Here is a 23,098-nt window from a genome sequence, read left to right as displayed (position 1 = left end):
GAGCAGTGCCTCCTCTTTACATGTATCTTTGCAATGTGTTATGGAATACCCTAAAGAAATACTAACAGCAACATGGGAGGCCTCCAGGCCCAGCAAAGTTCAGGAGGGAACACAGGTCTCATTACACTCTTTCCTATGTGAAAGCCTCTGTGTGCTCTGCTTCTAAATTTGCTTATACTAAGCTTATCTCCTTCACTAGTGTAAGAAGTCAATGTCATTACAATTGGACTTTAAACACACTGTTTATCATCTTAACAAAGGCAGTTGCTGTGTTGAGGTTGCACATGAAATCAGTTCCATAAAGGCTTTGACATGGTCCCTCATCACATCCTTCTCTCTAAACTGGAGAGGCATGGATGTGAAAGATGGACTGCTCAGTGGATTGGTTGGCTGGACACAGCTAAAGGGTTGTGATTAATGGTTCTGTGTCAGGGTGGAGGCTGGTCACAAGCAGTGTCCCCCAAGAGTCAGTCTTAGGATCTCTTCAACATCTTCATCATTGACACAGACAATGGCATCGAGTGCACCCTCAGCAAGTTTGCAGACAACACCAAGCTGAGTGGTGCAGTCCATACACTGGAAGGAAGGGAAGCCATCCAGAGGAACCTGGACAGGCTGCAAGAGTGGGCCCATGATAACCCAATGAGGATCAACAAGGACAAATGCAAGGTATTGCACTTGGGCCAGGGCAATCCCAGGTGTTTATACAGACTGGGTGAAGAAACCTTTGAGAGCAGCCCTGTGGAGAAGGAGTTGGGGATCCTGGTGAATGAGAAGCTGGGCATAAGCCAGCAGTGTGCATTTGCAGCCCAGAAGGCCAACTGTGTTCTGAGCTGCATTAAAAAAGGGGTGGCCAGCAGGAAAAGGGAGGTGATTGCCCCACTCTATTCAGCTTGTGTGAGGGCCCTTCTGTAGTACTATGTCCAGGTCTGGGGCACCCAGCACAAGAAAGGAACAGAGCTCTTGGAATGGGTCCAGAGGAGAGCCACTAAGATGATCAGAGGGTTGGAACACCACTCCTGTGAAGAAAAGTTGAAGGAACTGGGCTTATTTAGCTTGAAGAGAAGGCTCCAGGCTCCAGGGAGACCTCATATTGCTGTAGGGAAGCCAGTCAATCATGGATCCATCATGCATGACTACTCCACTGAACAAAATCTTATGTTCTTGGTCATGTAAGCAAATACTTACTCAGGAATGGCCCAGCATGTGCATGACGGTGAGCTGCCAGTCTCCAGGGCTGAATAATTGCTTAATTTTCAGGTGAGGTTGGTGCCCCTCGATTTTTTCCTGGAATCCGGAAATGGAATGTTAAGCATCCTAGCGAGATGCTCAGCAAGTTCTTTTGACAACCAATTGGGTGTTTCATTGCCAAAGATCAAACATGCTGATTCATTCACTGGCATTGCACCCACCACTTTTGACCCTAACACATTCAGTTCCTGCGGATCCCATTAAAGAGTGACACTTAGATTTTTAATTAAGCACACAGAAAGGTTGCTAATAGGCAAATGACTGTTACACTCAATGCTAATATAACTAATAAACTCATGAGATAATTCCAATTGGTTACGTATTGGAAGACCAATCAAGCACATCTGAAAAGGGCTATTAACAGACTGTAGGCTAAGACAAAAATCCAGCTGGTTAACAGAATTGGCCCATGTTAGCTATATGCTCGTCCGAAACTTGATCATGTGGATAATTGCACTCATTTGACTCAGCAACAGGAGGCTGGTAAGGGCGAGTCCAACAAACCGGGACCCACAGTGGACAATGAAATTAGAGAACCATACCCATTGTAGAACCTGCCTGGTTGCTTTAGTTTGTAACCCTTATTCCGCAACAGTATTTCATTACTGCTGCAACAGTTTCCAATCAAAGTTAATGTATCGGACTTCCCGCCTTCGACTCTATTCTTGGTGAATGACAGGGAATGCACTAGTGGGTAATTCCCCAACTACTACCCATTCGCCCTCCAGTACCACATCCCACAAGATAGCTAACCACTCTCCCCCTGTGGTACACAATTGCAATTGTTTTGGCTCGGAGCTTTACCCCACACTTCTCTAAGAAGCTGTGTAATAATGACAGGGCTACCTCAGACTCCATGTCATCCCTGTGGCTTTGGCACGTGCTCCCAGCCCCCTACATCCTTCCCCCTGCAGCGTTCTCCCCCAATGCTGCTTCAGTCAATGGTCAGGGTCCCTGGTCAGACGCCATTTGCGGGAGGGGGATTGTGGAACTCAGAGACAACTCAATATGAGTTAGCAGCTGAGTACAGATTTATTATTGCTCAAGCTAGGCTTTATACAATAGATACAATTGTGGCATATGCAATCCTGGCATAAGAAGATCAGGTAATTAGTATCCAACGCAACATATGATTGGTTGCCTTCTCCCAGCTACACAGTCTAATAAAATCCTGACACCGTGATAATTTCTGACCCTTGCAACTGCCTAGTTCTTGTTTTTGTCTGCCTCTACTCAGTTCTTGTGAGGCCCCTTCTGCCGTACTGCATCTAGGCCTGGGCCCCCCATACAGGAAGGACGTGGAGCTCTGGAGCTATTGGAGAAGGTCCAGAGGAGCCACTACAATGACCAGAGGGCTGGAGGCTCTCTCTTATGAGGAAAGATTGAGGGAACTGGGCTTGTTCAGCTTGGAGAAGGCTCCGGGGAGACCTCAGTGTGGCCTTCCCGTACTCGAAGGGAGTGTATAAACAGGAGGGGCAATGGCTGTTTATGAGGGTTGATAGTGATTGGACGAGGGAGAATGGTTTTAAACTGAGACAGGGGAGGTTTAGGTTAGATATTAGGAGGAAGTTTTTCACTCAGAGGGTGGTGGTGCACTGTAACAGGTTGCCCAGACAGGTTGTGGATGCCCCATCCCTGAAGGCATTCAAGGCCAGTTTGGATGTGGCTCTGGGCAGCCTGATCTGGTGGTTGGTGACCTTGCATACAGCAGGGGGGTTGAAACTCGATGATGATTGTGGTCCTTTTCAACCCAGGCCATTCTATGATTCTGTTAAACAAAACCCATATGCTTTCCAATACACAGATAAATAAACTGCTCTGTTCTTTATGCAGTTATACCTCAGCAGTTTACAAATAAAATGGGTTAGTAGATGTCAGAACTGACTGACGTGTGACATGCTATTGGAAGCCTGAGGTAAATCCATCCCCATTAGGCTTGATTAGTCAGTGTTAAGATGCTAGGTCCTTGCTCCTAGCAGTACCACTGACTAACTCTTATTCTAGGGAAATAGCCCTCCAACAGGCACACAAATTAGGTGAGCAGAAGGTATTTATAAAAGTTTCTGTCAACCCAAAATCCCACTGCCCTCCGGTGCAGCCCCTTTCCTCCACCTTCCCCAGCACTCTGCTCCTGTCCTGACGCAGCTCCGGGCCGCTCGTTCGGGACCCATCGCTGCCACCAGAGCTGCTCTCCCCGCTGTCCCAGGAAGAAGGGCACAAAGAACAACAGCCGCAGCCCACCTCCTCGCGGCGCTGACCCTCCTGCAAGAGGCGGCTGGGTCGCACGGACGGGACGCAGAAGCGGCGGCCGCGCCACCTCGCGGTCCGACAGACAGCTGACGGCTTCGGAGTTGTCGCCGTGGAGCATCGCGGCCGCCTCGGAGCTGTGCACTGCCAACTCCTCCAAGTGCTGCAGCCTGCCCGAGTGGTCGGAGTGGACGTGGGTGGCACGCAGGTAGGCAGGCAGGATGCCCAGCCCCGACCCCGCGTCGATCACCAGGTCGCGCTACGAGCCCCGCACCAGCCTGATGTTGGCCCGGTTGCCCGACTCGTAGAAGCGCTCCTGGGTCCAGATGATGCCGCCGCCCCAGTCCGTCCATGAGGAGGGGCCGGGAGGGGCCTGGGGCACGGGAGGGAGGGCAGAGCCGGGCCCGGCCCACTGCGGCAGCTGCGGGCGGAGCAAGGCTGCGGGTGAGTAGCGGGACCGGAGGGGCGGCAGCCGGCGGCGGGTGGGTGAGGGACTGTGGGCCGGGAGAGGACAGGGTGGGTTGGGATGGGATGCGGTGGGGTGGGTGCAGTAAGGGAAGGGGCTCCGGAAGGGCGTTTTGCCATCGCGGTCAGTATTTCACCTCCCTTAACGCTTTCGGGGGTGGCAGGTGGCATCAGAAATCACCACATTTAAGTGTCCATCCTTTTAACTGCTCTGCCATTATTTTCAGCTTCTGCTAGTTGTTCCCGTCAAAGAGAATTAACACAGCAGAAGTTGTGGTCAGAGTTGTGTCTTAATGGGAACTGGTGCAGGTGTTTGGCTGCCACACAGGCCTGCGGCTGTCGTGGCCTCCTCTGGCCTCAGAGGGTTTGCCCCACTGCACGAAGGGCAGCTCCTGCAGCACATACAACTTAACATATTTAGCTGCTTTTGCTTACCCCTGAAACTTGTGCTTTTTTTGTAGTGTAAATGAGACAGTCTATCTGTAAATAAGGAACTGCACGCAGCATCCTTCTCAGCAGTTGAAGTCTTAATTTCTCATGGCAGCTTTGGCATGCGTTGTTTGTTCTTAGACTTACAGAATCATAGAATATCTCAAGTTGGAAGGGAACAATAAGGATCATAGAAAAGTTAAGGTTGGAAGAGACCACCAAGATCAGCTAGACCAGCCTCAGTCCATTACCACCATGCTCATTAACCATGTCATTCAGTGCTGCATCCTCATGCTTCTTGAAGATGTCCGGGAATGGTGACTCCAGCACCTCCCTGGACAGCCTGTTCCCATGCTCTTTCTGAGAATAGTTTGTATTGGTGTTTTTTTTTTCTAATATCCAACCTCAACCTCCCCTTGCCTTAAATTGGCAGCTTAAAGCCATTCCCACTCATCCTGTTGCAGTTACCTGGGAGAAGAGGCTGACCCCCACCCCACCACATCCTCCTATCTGGTCATCGTAGTGAGCAATAAGATCTCCCCTGAGCTTCCTCCAGACTTCTCCAGTTCCCTCCTCTGCTCCCCATAAGACTTGAGCTCCACACCCTTCACCAGCTTCATTGCCCTAATTGACGATCCTTTGTTGGATCATCATTCCAGCCCCTTGCTCCACACAGCACCACCCAAGATTCCAACTACATTTCTGTGAGCAAACTGTAAAGTTATTTCTCAAAGTCACTGTTTTCTTCACGATTGTCTTTTCATCTCTTGCTTGCACTTTATGTCAGTAGACTTCTCTTAGACTACTATGTTCAAAAGAAGATGAGTGTTAGTGAAACTGCTGAGTTGAAATTTTAAAGCTTGTTGCTTCTCATCAGATTAATTCATTACTTTAGAATATACATATATATTATAATTAATTGTAAAGCCAAATTAAAAAATACATATTCATAAATATAATCCAAAGAATTTCCAGTTTCCTGCACACCTGGACATCTCTATCAAATCCCTTTTTTTTTTTTTTTTTTTTTTTTCTGTCAGTTCTCTTTTTTCACACCTAGGTATATGCTCATGTTTGGGAATTTATTGTATCTGTTGTATTTCTTCATTCTGCCAGGCTCACATTGTCTTTTTCAACTTGTTTTTAAAAGAATCTCACATATTTTTTCAATCTTCAGTTAATTAAATGGTTTTAAACTTTTATGGTTTTGCTGTTTTCAGTACCAAAAAGTGGTTACAAAGGCAAAGGAAAATTGCATCAATTAATTAAATAAATAAATAGATAGATAGATGATAGATAAATGGATAATAAATATTCGAGGGACAAAGAAGCCACAATAAACACAAACTAGTTGTGAGACTGTTCAGAAAATGCAAAACATGTTCATAGTAATCTCAGGATCTGTGAACTTGCTTTTCACTTTTTTTTTTTCTTTTCTTCATTTCTTTTAGTTCTCATGCCATGGTTGAACTCAAGACAGTGTATCTAAAGCCTTCCACTGGGAGGTGGCTGTCCCAGTGCATCAGGAGAAGGCACTAGCTATGGGGGAAAAACAGCACCTGTACTAAACAGTGTTAGCTGTGCAATGAGTGAGACTTTGTGCTGTAGCTGTGTTATTTTTAATCCTTGAGCAGCTGCAGCTCTGCTAGTACCGTTCTTGGTGTAGCCTGTTGTAGGGCTGGGTTGGGTTCTTGTCACTGCTGGCCCTCCCCCTACAGCCCTGAGGGACCTGCTGCCTCCTGCCCCAGCTCCTTATTGGGCAGCTTCTGCTCTGTGGACACAGCAGCAGGCAGGGAATGTCCTGGACTTCCACAAAAAATGGATCCATATATACTTGGGTGTTTGTCGTGATGAGGTCCTACAGGGATGCTGACACTGGCAGCAATGGAGTGGTTGGTCAAGCACTGGAAAGTTCTTCCCAGGAAAGTGGTAGTGTCACCACCATCCCTGAAGGTGTTCAAGATACATATGGAAATGGTGCTTAGCAACATGGTTTCTTGTTAACTTTGGTAGTGTTAGGTGCTTGGAGACAGTCATACTGAAGGTCTATTCTAACCTAAATGATTCTGTGATTCTACTTTGATTGAACTCAAGTCACTATAACCACTATGAAGAAAGTACTAATACACATATTATGAGTTAATTTCTATCTTGCAAAAGTATCCTGTGGAAATGAGGGGAAAAATTTATTTAAAACATCAATGTAATTTATAGCACCTAAGATGGGCATTAAAAACATCTGAAATTTATATGACTTTTGAGAGTGCTTTTAAAATTACTTACATGCTTTCTAAACATTGGGTTTTACATATAAATTTGATATGCAGTGTATTTCTTATCTGTAAAAAATTAAACCTCTAAAAATCTTTAATTTTTTCAGTAACTTCAAATGGCTGGGTCAGGGAGAGGAAGAGGACGTGCTTCATTCACCTTCAACATTGAAGCCATTGGCTTCTCTAAAGGTGCAGTTCTACCTGATGTTGTGTGTAAGCCTCCACCACTATTTCCTGTAAGTACTGAGGCTTTCTTTAGCACTCTCGGTACTCAGGTAAAGTGCATTCTCTTTCATTTAGATATTGAAATGAAGTATAAGAACAACTCCAAGAACTCTAAGGTCACTTTTCAAGTACTTAATGTGAAGGATCAGTTGTTGCTGTTTTTACTGTTATTATTATTTCTTCCTACCTATTTGCTAGCAGTTGTATCCCTTGTGTATAGCTTGTGACATGTTCGATCATTAAAATCCTCACTGTAATTTGGTCTTCTGGATGCTACGGTAATGGAAAAACTGGATTTTTGAACTTACCTGAGATGAAGTTATACTAGTGTTTCAAGGTATGAAATTATCTGATTTAGAAATTTTCTTTTGATGCAAATACAGAAGGATTCTGGATAATTATCTTGTGTTTCTGTAGCCTGAATGTGAAAAATAATTTGAAAACAACATATAGATACTTTATGTCATTAAGGATATTGAGATTGGACATTTGGGGTGTATCTGGAATATATTGGAAAATTAAAGGGAAAGAAAAAGTTAGTTATTTTCCTACCAAGCTGAGTTTTGCATTGTAGTCAAACTTGGACAGTTTTAAGGCTGAAAAGCAGGCTTACAGTTTCATATGAGAGCTTCCTCTTTATATGAGGATTTGATCAAGGTGCATGAATTTTTTCTAAAATCATTATGATATGAAACCAGTAAGTCTGGCATATAATCAATGCCATTCTGATATATTTACCTGAATAGTTATTTTACACATGGTTTTGGTTTAATGAACCCGATGTTATGTTAATGTCTTAATTCACCATTTCCCTTATAATTTAAATTGCATGACTTCATTGATTTTAAGTTATATTAATTGTTCTTAGTGTGATTATTAACTGCTTGATAGCATTAGGATACCAAATTATGTGTGACTATAGATTCTGCAGTTACAGTCAGTGATGGATTTGCCTGAGAATTATTAATCTCATATCCATTGTATAACCCCTATCTAACATATACATTGGAGAAGTTAAAGATTCTGTTTTCCACTGAAAATTTGAAGTAACTCAGTGGTGTTACTGGAACTGGTAAAAATTGCATGAATTACATTTAATGACTGGTCAGTGACCAAAAGTATGATCTTGCAGCTGTTCACTGACTTAACACTGAAAGTATTTTAAGCAGTCAATTGTAGGACATGTTTACATATTTCTTATGGGATTTTTGGTGTTGAAATTAATTTCTTGTAAATGCAATTAGAATACCAGTTCAGGTACATCAGCATAACATCAGCATCATGAGAGGTTTAAAATGTTGGCCTAGCAAAGAAAGTTGGAACTAGTAAATTCCAGCTGTGGGATTTATGATAATGCTTTGTGGTTTGCAGCCAACCACTCAAATTTTGGTTGTGCACCACCTGTCAGGTGAGAGAAATAATATGTAGTTACAACATCCTATTTCCATCACCAGCTTTAGTTTGCCATATATTTTATTAACCTTTTATTACATATCTTTTCAGTTTCAGGATTTATAGTTCAAACAAACAAAAAACAGACAGAAGAACTCAACAGTTTGTTTAACTGAAAAAAAAAAAAAGTGATGTGTGGGGGCCTGTGTGCTATCTGGTTGTGATATGATATTAATCAAATTGTGTTGTTTGGGGTAATCATACATAATGTATGAAGGGTGCTCTGATAGTAATGCCTCCTATTTTATGATGTTGGCCCACACCATCAGAGGTGGATGTTGGTGGTATGACAGTAGGGGCTGAACCTTCCTACCAACATTCCATTCCATCTTATTGCTGCGCAACAGATGGCAGCAGAGGGACAGTCTGACAGAGTGGTGTCTGACATGGAAGTGTGGATAAAGGAAAGGGTTATCATTGACTTTCTCCATGAGCAATAAGTGACACCCACTGACATTCATTAATGCTGGCTAAATGTCTATGAAGACCCAACAGTGGATGTGAGCGCAGTGAGGTGTTGGGTGGTGCATTCCAGCAGTGGCTACAGTGGCAGTGGGTCACCTCCACTGATTCAGGTTTTTACGAGCACAGCTTGCAGGCTCTTGTTCATCACTGGTGAAAAATGCATAGTTAGTGGTGCCGACTGTTGAAAAATAGAGCTTTGTAACTAAGAATTTGATCTGTCTTTGTATCTGTTGTAGCTTCAATGGAAATAAGTAGGAAGCATTTCTTTCAGAGCAATCCACACAGTTGAAATACTGTTTTAGAAGGGGTTACAACCTGGTTTACTTGACTGAAGCAGTGGTTTCTGGTTAAGTTAGCTTGGAATGAAAAACTGATGTTATTATTTAAGAATTCTTTAAGCTTAACATGACTGTGAATCGCTATTTCACAACTTTAATATTTTCTTCCTGATTGCTTGATGATTTTTTACAGAAAGATAAATTCATGAAAAGTGTAAATTTAAACGGTTACATGTTTTAGAACATAATAAAGTGTGCCTGCAATGTAGTACATTGCAATGTTGCATTCTTTCATTATTATGTGTGTTTATTGTAGGTGTTTATTTTTTAAGTGTTTCTGTATATTTGATGGATATCAAAGACATTGCAAATAATAAAAATAATTTGTACAGAGTACAGAAAATAAGCCAGTGCCTCTGAAAACAGGAGAGGATGAAGATTACATGTTGGCCTTAAAACAAGAATTTAGAGGAGCTATGAAAAGATTGCCATATTTTTTGGCAGTAGAAGAAGAACATGAAGGTTTGTTTATGTGCTTTTTATTTTTATTTCTGCCTTCAGTATTTATTCCATGAAGGATAATGTTGTGAAAGGCATGTCCTGGAGATGTATTTAGTATTGATAAGGGAGAATAAGAAAGAGCCAGAGTAATATGATAGGAATGCTCTCATTTACATTTACTGAAGTTACAGGTTACCCATACAAGTGCTGTACCTTGAAAGCAACTGCTGTGTTAAAAAAGCAAGGTATTCTTTTGATATAAAGTAAGAAACATTAAGACCAACTATTTGTGGTTCTTTCAATTGTATGATAATCAATACAAACTAAATAGGTATTACTACATGTTAAAATACTGTAAAAATTTTGCAGTGGAGCAAAGAAATCCATAGTAAATATAAGATTTGGAATTCAGCTTCCATTTTAATTCTGTAGGCATGTAATTAAAAAGATAAATATTTTAGTTAATAGCTGGACATTCTAAAATGTGCTCTTCTGGAACATAATTATTTCCCCCAAGCCCATTCTGGAAGATTGGTAAGATGCAGCAGAGGTCAGAGAAGACTGAGAACTCACTTGAAATAGAAAGATCAAAGTGAGACTATATGACTTATTGAGGTTTGCATCAGAAGTAGAGCTGAATTTGAAGGCTGCATTTTACTTGAGAATATCTTTTATTTGTATATAACTAAACATTAGCAGCCTCGTTGTTTGAGAAAAATAAATGCTCTGCTACTTGATATCCATTCATGCACCATTACACTTTTAAAATCCAAGCATCTTGGTCAGAAAACAGAGCAGGGATGGAAGGCTACAGTCTATTTACTTTGCAGTTGCAGTATTTTAAACCTAGCAGTCATGGGAGCTTATTACTTTGAGGAGTGCTTTTTTTCTCTTGTGACTTTTACCTCCCTCTGTTATCCTATTGAGTTCTGATTCTCAGTGTCATAAACGCAAAGTGCTAATACAAGAAAAGAAGAAATGTTAGGACATGCTGTTTGTGTCAAACTCAAGGCCCAGTCTGTGCGATAGTCTGTCTCTATCAAGTTTTATTGTTTAAGAAATCCGGAATAGCCGAGGATTAGATAATCTTTCCACCGCTATAATGTGATGATTTCAAATAACAAGAACTCACATGAGTTTTAATATCCATCCTGAAACCAGCAAAGTATTTTCTAACTGAGTATTCATGGTAGAGATATGATAGTTACACAGTCTCATCCTCTTCTTGAATGTGGGCAAATCCTAGAGGTTTTTGAGGCTGTGTGCAATTCTCTTTGTATTAGCTTTGAGTACAGTACTCTGATTAATACACATTATTGACTGTACACTTGTTCTTGTATTAAAGTTCTGCTTCAAAAGAAGAACCACACTGCAGTATGATAATATAGCTTCCAGTGCTCACTGACCCCTTTTTTTTTTTTTTTATTTGAACACATGCGTATAGCCACATGTCTGCGGTGTTTCAGTACCCCTTCAGACATTTTCTGGTGACCCAGAATTCCTACAGAGAGCGTAAAGTAGTTTCAGATCCCAGAGTTCACACATCAGTCAAAGATGCTGACTGTGCAGCCGGGTAAACTCTTGGTTATGGGGCAAGGAGAACAGGAGATCTGATCTTAATTTCTAAATCCTTTTATGATTGTAGAAGAAATAAAAATTAGTCTTTTTTTTTTTTTTTTAAACTCATATATCTTTCATCTCTCATGTAAACAAATTTCAGTCTTTCCAGATTCTTATCTCATCAGAGACTTTCTGTGCTCTTGATCTCTGTCAGGCTTGAAGTTTGCTATTTCCGTCTGAGGCACAAAAAAGGAAACTGCTTTGCCTGAAAGCATGTCTGAGTAGTTTCCATGGAACCAGCCACTTTGAGAATGTTACCTGTTTTCCAGCTTTGCCTCATGTGGTAGTTCTTACCCCTTAACCTTTGTTTCTGTATCCTTCTTTCTGAGTGTTAGCGCTGAGTATGGTCTTTCTTTAATACAACTGCCGGCTTTGACTGTTTTTGTACAAAAATTGGCAGTTGCAGGTAAGCACGAACAGTGCCACTTCAATAATTCTCAATGTCTCCCTGAGGATAAGTTGGTATCTTGCCATAGCTCTCCACTGAACCTTTGGCTGCTGAAAAATACCTCTGTTTCTGTGGTTTAGTGTGGTTACATCAGTTGTTGTCTGCAGCTTAAATAGCTTGCTTTCCTCTAATTATTCTTAACTGATCTTTTCAGTAATGTGGTTTACAACCCTTTCCTTCCCTGTATTTCATCTAAACATCTGGTAGGATTACAGGAGAGGCAGAAGTAGGGACTGTTGGCAGGCATTTCTTAGATTGGCTTTGCTGCAAGAACAAATGAATTCTTTTAGGCTGCCAGCACAACATCTGTGAGCCAAATGGTCATTTGAAGAGTGAGAAGGGAAACAGTTTAATCAGTTAGGACCAGGTATCTTTCTTTCATTATTCACGTAGTGAAGAAAAGACGTGTCTAATGGTACATGTCAATTTTGATGCATTAGTGTACCATGGATAGATTTTCATCATTATTTCACACTTACTTATTTTGAGCAAGTGGTAAGTGTATTCTCCAAGTTCTCTATTTTCTGTATTTCCTAAGCTATGAATCATTCATATTTTTTCCTGCAGGTATATCTCTTGTGACTGGGTGACTGTCACCTTGGCAGTGGTTTGGAATTAATTCATCAGCTGTGAGTGGCAAGTCAGGCAGGCATTTTTTTTTCTACTTATCAGCAATTAATTCTTCACTAAAGGTCACTGAGCTGAAATCAAAACTACTAGTTTCTTTCCCTATGTTGCCTGCAGTTTCATACAGCATCTGTGAAGACCACTGTGAAGTGCTCAGTTTTATGTAGGTCTTCTTCTGCCCTGACCACAGCTAAGTTTAAAATTGAGTCTTATTTCACATTTTTCTACACTGAGTATGTCAGAAGTCATCTACTGCATAGATCACAGTCTGTTTTTTCACTTTTTGTACAATGCCCACAAAAATAATCCCTGTTAATAATGAGGTATTATTACGGTCAGAATAAATAATTTTGTGTTGTGGATATTGCAATTGGGCATGGTAATTTGATAAGAAAAAAAAACTGAGACTGGTTAAAAAATGGTTTTCTCATTAAAGATTGTACCAGATTATTTTTTTCCAACATGAATCCATATACCTACACTGTATAACTACTGTATTATTTATACTGCATTTCTCAATTTATTTCTTGTGCCTAGAATGAGGAAAAGTGGACAAAAACATATTGTTTCTGTTTCAGAAACATCTTCTTGCTATAATAATATAATGCAAATGTTTGCCATTGCAAAAGTACTCGAAGTCCTGGGACTTATTGATGATCAGTCATTCAGAGGTGACTTCTGAGGCTTTCTGAGACCTTCTATTTCTGTATGTTTCTAGGCCTTCTGATTCATAGGAATTCTGGATGCTTGTTAGGATTAGAACAGTTACAGTATATGCCACTAATTTTATTTTTTTCAATCACAAAATGACAGAAGGTTTGAGGCTGGCATAGGTCCATCTGTCCTAACCTCTGCTACAGCAGGAGCACCCAGAGCAGATTACCCAGGTCCATGTCCAAGAGGCTTCTGCAGATTTACAAAGAGGAGACTCTGTGGCCTTTCTGGGCAGCCTGTGCCAGTGTTCCATCACCCAAACATCACAGGAGTGCTGCTTGACTGTCAGAGTGAACTTCCTGTGCTCCAGATTGTGCCCATTGTGTCTTGTTCTGGCATAAGGCACCACTGAAATGAGCCTGGGATCCATCCTCTTTGCACTCTCTCTTCAGGTACTTATGGATATGGATGAGATCCCCCTGAGCCTCCTTTTCTCCAGGCTGAGCAGTCACAGCTCTTTCAGCCTCTCCTCAGAGGAGAAGTGCTGCAGGTACTTCAACAATTTTTTAACCCTATGCTGGACTCACTCCAGGATGTCCAGATCTCTCTTTTTACTGGGGGAGCCAAAAACACAGGACTCCAGGTGTGGTCTCACCTATGCTAGTAGACCTGCTGACAGCACTTTGCCTGATACAGTCCAGTATACCATTGCTGTCAGCAGCAAAGGCACATTGCTGGCTATGCTCAAGTTGGTGGCCATCAGGATCCCAGATCCTTCCCTGCAGAGCTCCTTCTAGCTGAGTGCCACTATCATGTCCTGGTTCCTGGGGTTGTTCCCCACCAGGTGCAGGACTTTGCACTTTTGCTTGTTGAACTTGATGAGGTTCCTGCCAGCCGATATCTCCAGCTTGTCCAGATACAGAACATAATTCTGAATTGGAATGGACCTATAAGGATCATTGTGTTCATGTTCTGGCTCTTTACAGGATGACCTGAAATCCAAACCCAAAGTCTAAGAGCACTGTCCAAATGCTTCTGAAACTCTGTCAGCTTGGTGCAGTTACCCTTGGGAGCCTGTTCCAGTGCCTGACTGCCTTCTCAGCAAGGAACCTCTTCCTAACACCTGTTTAACACTCTCATTTAATGCAGCTTCATGTTTATTGCATTCAACTCCAGGATCCCCAGCATAACTAAGATCTGGAGCTATTGGAGCAAGTTCAGAGAAGGCCATAAGAAAGCTTGGAGTTTTTCAGTGGACAAATGGTGAGGGAGATGTCTTGTTTAGCTTGCAGAAGAGAAGGCTGAGAGGGTGTGAAGCAGTGGCACAGGCTGCCTAAAGAAGCTGTGCACGGCCCATCTTTGAAGCTGTTCAAGGACAGATTGGATCAGGCTCTGTACAAACTGGACTAGTGGGAAATGTCCCTGTCAATGGCAGGATGTTGGAACTGGGTGGTCTTTAAATTTCCTTCAAGCTGAAACCATACTGCAGTTCCATTGGGTCCTATTTCTGAGAGATCATCATTGCTGTTATGAGAAAGCTGTAGACTAGATACCCTTTCAGTGCAGCACGACCTCCTGGTCCATCTGCCACTCCTACCTCTTTTGTGTCAACAGCAGACTGCTGAGGATGTACTCTGCAATCATCCAGATCATTAATGAAGATGTTAGACAGGACTTGGACCCAGTGTTGGCCCCTGGGCCTCCAGCTAGGCTTCGTACTGCACATCACCACTCTGCAGCTATTCAGCCAATTATTAGTCCACCTCTCTGCCTGTCCTTCCAGTCCCCTACATCAACAACTAGATGGACAGGAATGGCATTCCCTCGATGGAAAGGAGATACCTTCAAAATAGGGAACAATATTCTTTCTGGTTTTCATTATTTATTATTGGGGTTGTTGGTTTTTGTTTCTTGTTTTTGAAATGTAGGGTTATAAAATCCAGGTTTTTTGAGTACTTACAGTTTGATTAGTCCTAGGAATTGTCATGAAAACAGCTATGAAACTGTTTTAAAGTGTTGTTTAACAGTGCAAGAAATTGCTTCATGTGGGGTAAAGAGGATATACTATATGTTTAAGTACAGGAAAATACCAAAAACTCTGTGGATTGCCTTTGTAATGGATTCAAAAAATATTTTCATATTTCTCTACAGCAATTGAAAGGTACAGTAAAAGGTACATGGATGATGAAAAGGAGCATTCAGCATGGACCCCAGGTAATAATGGAGAATACCAAAGGCTGTTTTGCTATTAGCCTGGGTAATCTGTTCTTCTGAAATGTTTGATTCCAAATTTTTGAAGTATTAAAATAGTACATGCATTCTTAACAAGGCATGTATTCCTTGTTGAGGGTTATGCCCTTTTCCTGCTTTCAGATCAAAGGGAAGAATTGTTTTGTCTAGAAAAGAATAAATAAATGTGATTTTATTTTTTCTCATTCAAAACAACAATTCTCATAAAAAATGCAAGCTTGATCTCTATAGCTTTCCTTCTGTTGTTTCCCATGCACATACCAGTTTTGAACTGGGAGAAAATATAAAAGTTACTAAAAAACACCACCAACATAGTTTCCCAGTCATCGGTAAATTGATTTTATGACATTAAACTTTCACAAATATATCTGAATAGGTAAATACTGCATACTTGATGATTCTATGTAATTTAGAGGGACACTGGAAGGGCTGAACTTTGATGAAGGTAGATGCCAGTTTTCATTAACGGTGTAAAATTCTGGTCCTCATTATACTTCATCACCTAAAGGACAGCTGAAATTCGGCATAATTGTTGGGATTCAGCAAAATCGTTGGGTGCTTAAGCAATTAGACTTATAAACCCTATATGACCCTATGTGACAATTAGTCTTAAGTCTAATCATGGAACCAAGCACAACAGGGGCAGTCTTGCTGAGTGAGAGGAGGAGGATTACTGCTGTAAATAACTGTTTATAAGTATTAAAGCTACTTTCTGTACAGATTGGAGAAGTCTTCCAAGAGAGATGAAGCCAAGGAAAAAGATGAAAAAAGGTAGATTATGTATTTTTAAAGATTTTAAAAGATTTTGTAAGAAGACATGCTAGAGCTGGTTAGATAGGCCTAATACTAGGGCTTTGGGTAGATGATTTTCTAAATAATTGAGTAGTCTGCCTGGCTTTTAGTAATTTGCTAGCTGCTAATATATGATACTGGTAGATTAAAAATGCAAAAATCTGTTTGTTTTGCAGTCCTTCTTCTATCCAACAAATAGCTAGCTGTTCAGATTTTCTCACATTTTGGGTTTCTCAATTAAACTGTATATTATTTGGTTGACTCGTATTTTTTTAGGTCTTTTATATGTAATTTAATGTAGGTTATTTTCTGTTTCTCTGGTTTTACTTTTTTTGTTTATTTTCAGCTTTCTTCTGCAGAATTGTGAACCAGATCCTTCAACAGCAGTTGGTATTGATTGCTCTTTAAGCAAAAGAAATCTTTTTACTGCACAGCATCAGAAGTGTATTCATTTTTTAAAGTGTTTTCCAGTATGCATGACTATTATCTTTAGTTCTCTATAGAAGTCTGTCTCTTTGTTGATGTGAAACAACACTTGGCCTCCTGTATCTAGCTGTCTGTTACATACAGTTGTTTACTTTCTTGCTCTCTTTGTCCAAGTCCTTCATATGTCATTTTTCAGTTCAAGGATAAAATAGAAAAAGGAAGGGGAATGTGCAGTAGTCATGGAGACTGGCTCAGCTGGAAGCTTATTTTCTTTTAAGAGCGTCATTGAGAAGCATGGTAATAAAGGTAGACATCAAGATTCAATAGAAATTAACTACTTATTTGCAAAATCCCTCAAGAAGAAACGAGTACATATCCATTTTCTTTTTTAAAAAAGAAGAAACTGTGCTGGCTTTTCTAAGCCTACAGCTTAGAAGCTGTAGCTTCCCAAGATTCCATGAAATCACAAATGCCAATCCAGTACCCCCTTAATATACTAACATACTAATTATCACAAAGAATCACCGATCAATGTATTCTTTGTTTCCACTGTCTTTAGTGCATGTTTCTCAATTTGCTCTTGAAAGTACTTTCCTTACTTAATTGTATCAGATAAGATAAGCTGACCACCCGCATTTGATTGGGTAGAAAACCTTTCTCTAAAAGCAAAAATAATGAGGTTTCAGGGCTTTTATTTTAGGGGAATCTTGGTGGTATGGAAATCATACCAAAGTCATGTTACTTTTTGTTTTGATTACAGCCATGTTAGGTGACAATTCATAATAGAGTGGAACAAAGTTGAGGGAGTAAAGTGAATTTTATCTGCACTGAGATACAAACAGGTTCCCTATCATCAAAGATCACAGGAGTGGTTTTTGGGTCACTTCACAGTTATATGTACAGGGCTGGCTTCATTTTGACCCCCTGTAAAGACTTCCCTGAGTGTTTTAACTTAACACCTTGCCACGTCTTTTACTGACATAACTTCCAGTAGGGTTTCATATCTCTCCCACACTTAGGCTGGGCTGTGGACCACAATATCTGAAATATCCAAAACAAACAAACAAAAACAAAAACACCAAAACCCAAAACAAAACCCACAGGCAGTAAGCTGACTGGCTTCAGCTCCTACAGGTCAGCTGCATGCACATGTAAACAGCAATCAGATTTACTCAAGAAAGCCAAATCACTGTAGGAACAGCAGTTTAACAGAAAATAGATTGTATTGCCTTGCATCTCAAAGCAACATGTATGTAAAGAGCTATTTCACTTAGTTCTACATTCAAATGGTGGGCATCTGTAATATTACAGTTAGTTCCAGTGATTCCCACCATTTAGTGAAGGCTTTTGCATATCTTTTTTACTTCCAAGCTGTTTATAGACGTTATCTCTAAAAGTCTGTAGGTGTTTGTGCAGAGATGATCATTTTGAATCACACTTGTTTTCTCTGAAGGCCTCCTTCATTCTGGATGTGTTTGCTTTGATGTATGTGTTCATATATCATTACAGAGCAGCTTGGCTTCCCTCAGCTGTGTGTGGTGCTTTTGTTGCTTAAACTCTTTACTGGCAAAATACCGAAATGAACAGGGTGTTATTTATGACAAATGCTTTTGAGAAAATGCAGTTCTTTTCTTAGCAGCTTTTAGTGTTCCGTTTCCTTAGGTATTAGGCCAAATAAAATACATATGACTTTGGACTACTGTCTGCTCCAAAAAAGCTATGTCCTCCTTCCATCAACACATACTAATTTTCTTTCTCATTACATTTAGTGTACTGTAGTTTAAAAATAATAAAAAAACAAACAAACAAGGGTGCATGTTATATAACTACCTGGTCTGTAGCTATCCAGCCATTGTGTTAGGTACAACCCTAAGGTGTAAGTTTTATGCAGGGCTGCATGGTACAGCAAGAGGGTGGAAAAACTGGTATATCATGGAAACAGGACATCTATAGCTATGCTATATTTCTCAACACAGAGCTCTTTGTTTTTGCCTGTCAAATGCACTCCTGGAACTGAGACAGGTGTTGGAGTGTTGCAATTCAGGTGGCTCTTACCTGGTTATGGAGTCATACCTTCAACCTTTGCTCCACCATACAATTAAGGAGGGTGAGAGTGAACTGTAGGAGGCAACTTGATAAAGGCTGTGTCCATGTAAGAGTCACAACTGGTCCAACAGCCATTTAACTGCAGTGACCTCATTACCCCAGGGGAGCTCACAAACTCTTCTGTCTGCCTTTTTTTTCACTTGAAAAAAACACAAAAAACAACCTGTCTAAATTGTACTGCTGTCACTATTTTGTGCATACATTTTATCTCCTCAGATGATAAAAAATGACAGCATATTTGTGAGTTTGTTTTTTTTTCCTAATGTCTTAATTTATTGTGGGTAAGTGAAAAGCATTTTGTGAAGCTAAGTGCTATAGTCTGATAAAACCTTCCGTCAAATATCTGTATGAAAAGAATTTCAAACTGGCCCTGTAGATATCACTTAGATGAATCAGGCTATGTGAGTGATGGAGCTCAGAGCTGAAGTAATTGTAGCACAGAGAGTATAAGATTTTTGTGGCAGTTACTATTCTTAAGATAGGAGCTCTTAGAAGCACATAAAAGGATTCCTGTTATTTCATATGCAAGAAAAAAATAATAGCTATGTACTTCATTTCAGCAGGTGCAAAACCAAAAAAGGCAAAGAATTCTGAGCCTAAAAGTAACTTGGATGTGTTGAAAAAAATTGAGGTAAGATGTACTTAATCTTAATGAATTGTACAACACAAATTACTGAAGGGAAATTAATCCTCTGATATAGTTTTTGGGATAACCACATCAGCCTTTCTGGCCTGGTCTTGTTACCTTGACTGACAAAAATTCTGTAGTATTGTAGCACAAGGGAGAGGAGAAGGATAAAGCCTGGCAATGGAGGAACTGATGTTTTGTTTTGTTTGTCTAAATTCTGTTTAACTCCGAACACATCATTCAGTTGTTCTTCGCAGTACAGCTGTGTGGCCTAATTGTGAAAAATAGAGCTTGCTGAAGGAGGAAATGGATCCAGAAATTTTGAATTGATGTTTGCTTCAGCACTTTACTGACACTGGAAATAAACCCATTAGTAAGTTGAGAGCAAAGAGAGAGAAGAATTTAGGATGAAAGTGACCATGACTTTGGTGCTGACTGCCCACCACATGGAAATAGAAAGGTGAAATAGCCCCATATTTTTTTCTTGATGATGTTTAGTGCAGAGACTTTATAGTTTGTGGTTGCATTTTATCAAGTATTATATGACTTCCTCCTGTGAATTGCTCCAAGAGTAGATGGTAAAAGGGAATTAATCATCTCAATTTATTACACAAGAAAAGCTTTTTTAGACTTGAAGCCTGTTGTCTTACATTCAATAAAAAACGTTCTTATAATGTTCTAGCATTTCACATCATGTTGTCCTTACATATTGACAAAAAAATATTTGTAATGTATTGTTAGGCTACTCATCTTACTATTACCTGCAGCATAACACTTTGGTTGTGAGGAGGGTATACTCTTGCCATGATGTTGGATTACAGTGTAGATGAAAATGTCTTCTAACAGGAGCTGGAAAAGAAGGATGATGAAGAAGAAAAATCTGATGATGAGAAAGACAGGACGAAAGATAAAGAAGGTGAAGATGATGAAGAAGCTGAAGAACCAGAGGAATATGATGAAGAGGAACATGAAGAGGTGTTTTATTTAGTTTTCTGTTTCCACCAAATCAGATCACAGTCATTGAACAGTGTATTGGCTGTCAGCCAGAGAAATGTCCCTAGCTTTTCTGAAGCAGAGGGAGAGCCACAGGGAAATGCACTGTTCAATTAGTTTTCTTTGTTGTAGTACCCCGTCTTGTAGTTAGGTAAGTGTTTTAGATTTGTTACTCCCAAACAGCTCTGAAATAGAGAGCTGGCCAACAGGAACGTGTCCTGCCACAAACAATACATAAAACCACTTTCACCATCAAAACGAGGTGCAACATTTACTTTTTAAAAGGTATCTCCTTTCAGAGATACCAAAAATTAATTTTTTTTCTTTTTTTTTTTCTTTCACAAGAAATGAACTTACATTAACATTTCAAAAATGTTGTGCCCAACCAGTTTTAAACATATTTATTCTATACATTGTCTCCTTCACAGGAGTGGTAATACAGTGATTACATATTGGTTTATAAATATAGTGATAGTGTTTTGGTCTGCAATATGTTTTTATTTAGGAAAATGACTATATTTCTTCATACTTTGAAGACGGAGATGACTTTGATGCTGGCAGTGATGACAATATGGATGAAGCAACATACTAGCTATTGTTGCTAGGAGGTGTACTGTTCAAGACTTACACTACTTGAAATAGAATCCTGGAGGTAGGCTGAGTACCATCAAGAGAACTAGTGCTTTGGCTCTTTTGGGGTTGAGCTTACTCTCCAAAAACAAATGGAACAATTTTTTTTTTTGTAATTGTTTTACGCTGTGAAATGGGATCCTGGATCCCACATTTTGTTCATTTGCCATGTTTTGCAGATATGCACTTTTTAAAACTCCTCTGAAATGCCTATTGATGGAACAAGCTATATGCCAGAATACAACCTCTGCACAGAAAAAGAATGTATCCATTTTTGTAGAATTGTGCCTAAGCATTTGCACTAGTCAATTCTTTGCTTTAGCTGTTAAAGCATGAAAATAAGTAAAATTCCTTATAACTGCAGCAAAGCAAAAATAAAGCAGTTATGGATGAAAGCTGCCCATATTTAGCGGCTGACTTCTTTGAAGGAATTTATGTTAACTTCCGAATTCAGGTGACTGAAAATAACTGACCACTAAGCACTTTAATATAAGCTGACTTGAAATGACTGAAAGAATAAAGATTAACAAGCTAATGAGTATGTTGAAGAGGTACTGCTCCAGTCAGCAGAACTCTCACCTTTAGTATATTGTTTAAAAGGAATGGTTATATTTAACAATATGTTTACATTGTCTGTACACACCACTGTAAGTGACTGTCAGGGGTAATTTCATTTAGAAAAAGAATATATGACTGAATTTAAGATTGAAAAAGTATGTAGTTGTAGTTTTCACCAATGGCATGCAGTTTGAAGGGACAAGAGCTCTACTACTCCTTCTCAGTTTCTCTGCCTGTTAAGGCAATATTAACTTTCCTACCTCGCAGAGCTGTTAAGTGAGATGGCAGATCATATCTGTATATCGAGGCGTTTACTTTACTTTCCTAAAAACAAAGAAAAATTACATAATGGAAATGAATAAACAAGAACATCCTTGCAAGAGAAATATGTGGCAAAATATCTTGATTGTGAAAAATTAGGAAAACATGAGTGCTCAAAGTAGCAAAACTATGTTATATAAAATATTTATCAATGTTATAATTTATCAGTTTAGTTGTAACATCAGCCTGCTGTTCCTTGTAACAGTTTCTATTAGCAGGACCGATGAAAGTGAAATGTTTTAAGAGTAAACCAATTCTTTTGCCAGTTTTCTTTGGAAGTGTGACATTTTGTCAAGCAGTACTTTACTTCACTGCTGACCAGAAAGTGATACTGCATATTCTGTGGACTCCTCTATGCAATAAGATATGGCATTGTGATAAATTACCTATCAATTCTACAGGAAATTAAAATACAATGCATGTCACACCTCAGAGGTAAACTAACTGTATTTTGAAGAATGTTCAATAAACAGTCTTCTGAATTATACAGGAAACGTATTCTGTTCTTTTTTTTTTTTTTTTTTTTTGGCAACATACATACTAGCAGCTGTTTCTTCAACAGTTGTGCCCATTTCATCGATGTGGTACACAACAGAAGGCGCTGTAAACAAGGTAAGCATGTTGAAAGGTAAACAATGAGAGAATCCCTGCATCTCACACAAGGAAAAGAAATAGAGTGCTTTTGCCAAAGGCAAAAGAACCAGAGTGTAAGCCTTGGAAAAGCAGCACTACATGCGTTTTAATTTGGTCACTGCTGTGACTAGCCTGAGCACGTGACTCTTCTTTGGTACAGATTACTTTCTTTATTCGACACCTTTAAAAGGTTAACTATGGTCACATCTGTTTTATGGAAGCAGCATCTCAGGACAGACCTTCTAAGACTAGTTTAATAATGTTAGATAAGGCCAAAGCCTAAGAACAGCCTGTGCCCTGTGTCAAGCCACTTCTGAAATGGAATGAGGTGGTGTTGCTCCAGAGACATAATGCTCACAGCTGTTCTTGTAAGTTGATATTTCTAATTACTTGGGATTTATTCCAAGACCATGATGTTGATCAAATGTAGACTGTTTGCTGGGTCTCAACAAACATCAGACTTGGAGAGACTGAGCTGGGGCTGGAGCTGGAGGTAGGCTAAGCAAGTATGTGTGGTGCCTATCTTCTTTCTGGGGTTAAACTAGGACACTAATTTAGTTTTTCACCCCTATTTGTTAATAGTGTTTTCACAGAACTAACAAATTCTAACAAGACCTCTAAACAGAAAAGTTCCAATTTAAACAAGGCAGGCACGGTACAAACCTTTAACCTACCAGTTATGGTATTCTAGACATGAATGCTATATGCAGCTACAGTCAACAAGTACTTGTTGGCCAAGGAATATGTTAGGTTACACACAAAATTAGCCAAAACAAATACAAGTAGAGGCTGTTTATAATACATGCAAAATATATAGTTACAAATA

At 40.0% G+C, this 23,098-nt stretch overlaps 2 protein-coding genes across 9 annotated transcripts; one reads left to right on the top strand and one right to left on the bottom strand.

Moving 5' to 3' along the window:
• Positions 1-2,928: 2,928 nt before the first annotated feature.
• Positions 2,929-5,012, bottom strand: MBLAC2 (metallo-beta-lactamase domain containing 2). Its single transcript, XM_032441508.1, is given in 3 exon segments — positions 2,929-3,553; positions 3,555-3,992; positions 4,951-5,012. Coding segments are annotated over 3 exon segments (807 nt in total). The 3' UTR covers positions 2,929-3,246.
• On the top strand, positions 3,598-22,133 carry POLR3G (RNA polymerase III subunit G). Of its 8 annotated transcripts, XM_015849734.2 has the most exons (8): positions 3,867-3,942; positions 6,773-6,901; positions 9,478-9,607; positions 15,087-15,149; positions 15,906-15,956; positions 19,070-19,140; positions 19,984-20,112; positions 20,636-22,133. In XM_015849734.2, exons 2-8 carry the CDS (start codon positions 6,782-6,784, stop codon positions 20,720-20,722), a joined length of 651 nt encoding a protein of 216 aa, XP_015705220.1. In that variant the 5' UTR covers positions 3,867-3,942; positions 6,773-6,781; the 3' UTR covers positions 20,723-22,133. The 8 variants fall into 8 exon arrangements, 7 of the variants coding, with proteins under 7 accessions (XP_015705219.1, XP_015705220.1, XP_032297140.1 ...); XM_015849733.2 differs by lacking the exon at positions 3,867-3,942 and adding an exon at positions 3,598-3,706 and having other exon boundaries at positions 19,984-22,133; XM_032441249.1 differs by having other exon boundaries at positions 19,073-19,140; positions 19,984-22,133.
• The last annotated feature ends 965 nt before the right edge of the window (positions 22,134-23,098 follow it).

Source organism: Coturnix japonica, chromosome Z, assembly GCF_001577835.2.
Source record: "Coturnix japonica isolate 7356 chromosome Z, Coturnix japonica 2.1, whole genome shotgun sequence".
NCBI classification, from domain to species: domain Eukaryota; kingdom Metazoa; phylum Chordata; class Aves; order Galliformes; family Phasianidae; genus Coturnix; species Coturnix japonica.
This window is presented reverse-complemented; position numbering and strand designations above follow the sequence as displayed.

Excerpts from the sequence above, each read along its gene's own strand:
- POLR3G (XM_015849733.2), top strand. The coding sequence starts at position 6,782 with ATGGCTGGGTCAGGGAGAGGAAGAGGACGTGCTTCATTCACCTTCAAC. Across the intron at positions 9,608-15,086 it reads AGTAGAAGAAGAACATGAAG|CAATTGAAAGGTACAGTAAA; the intron begins GTTTGTTTATGT and ends ATTTCTCTACAG. Across the intron at positions 15,957-19,069 it reads AAGGAAAAAGATGAAAAAAG|CAGGTGCAAAACCAAAAAAG; the intron begins GTAGATTATGTA and ends ACTTCATTTCAG.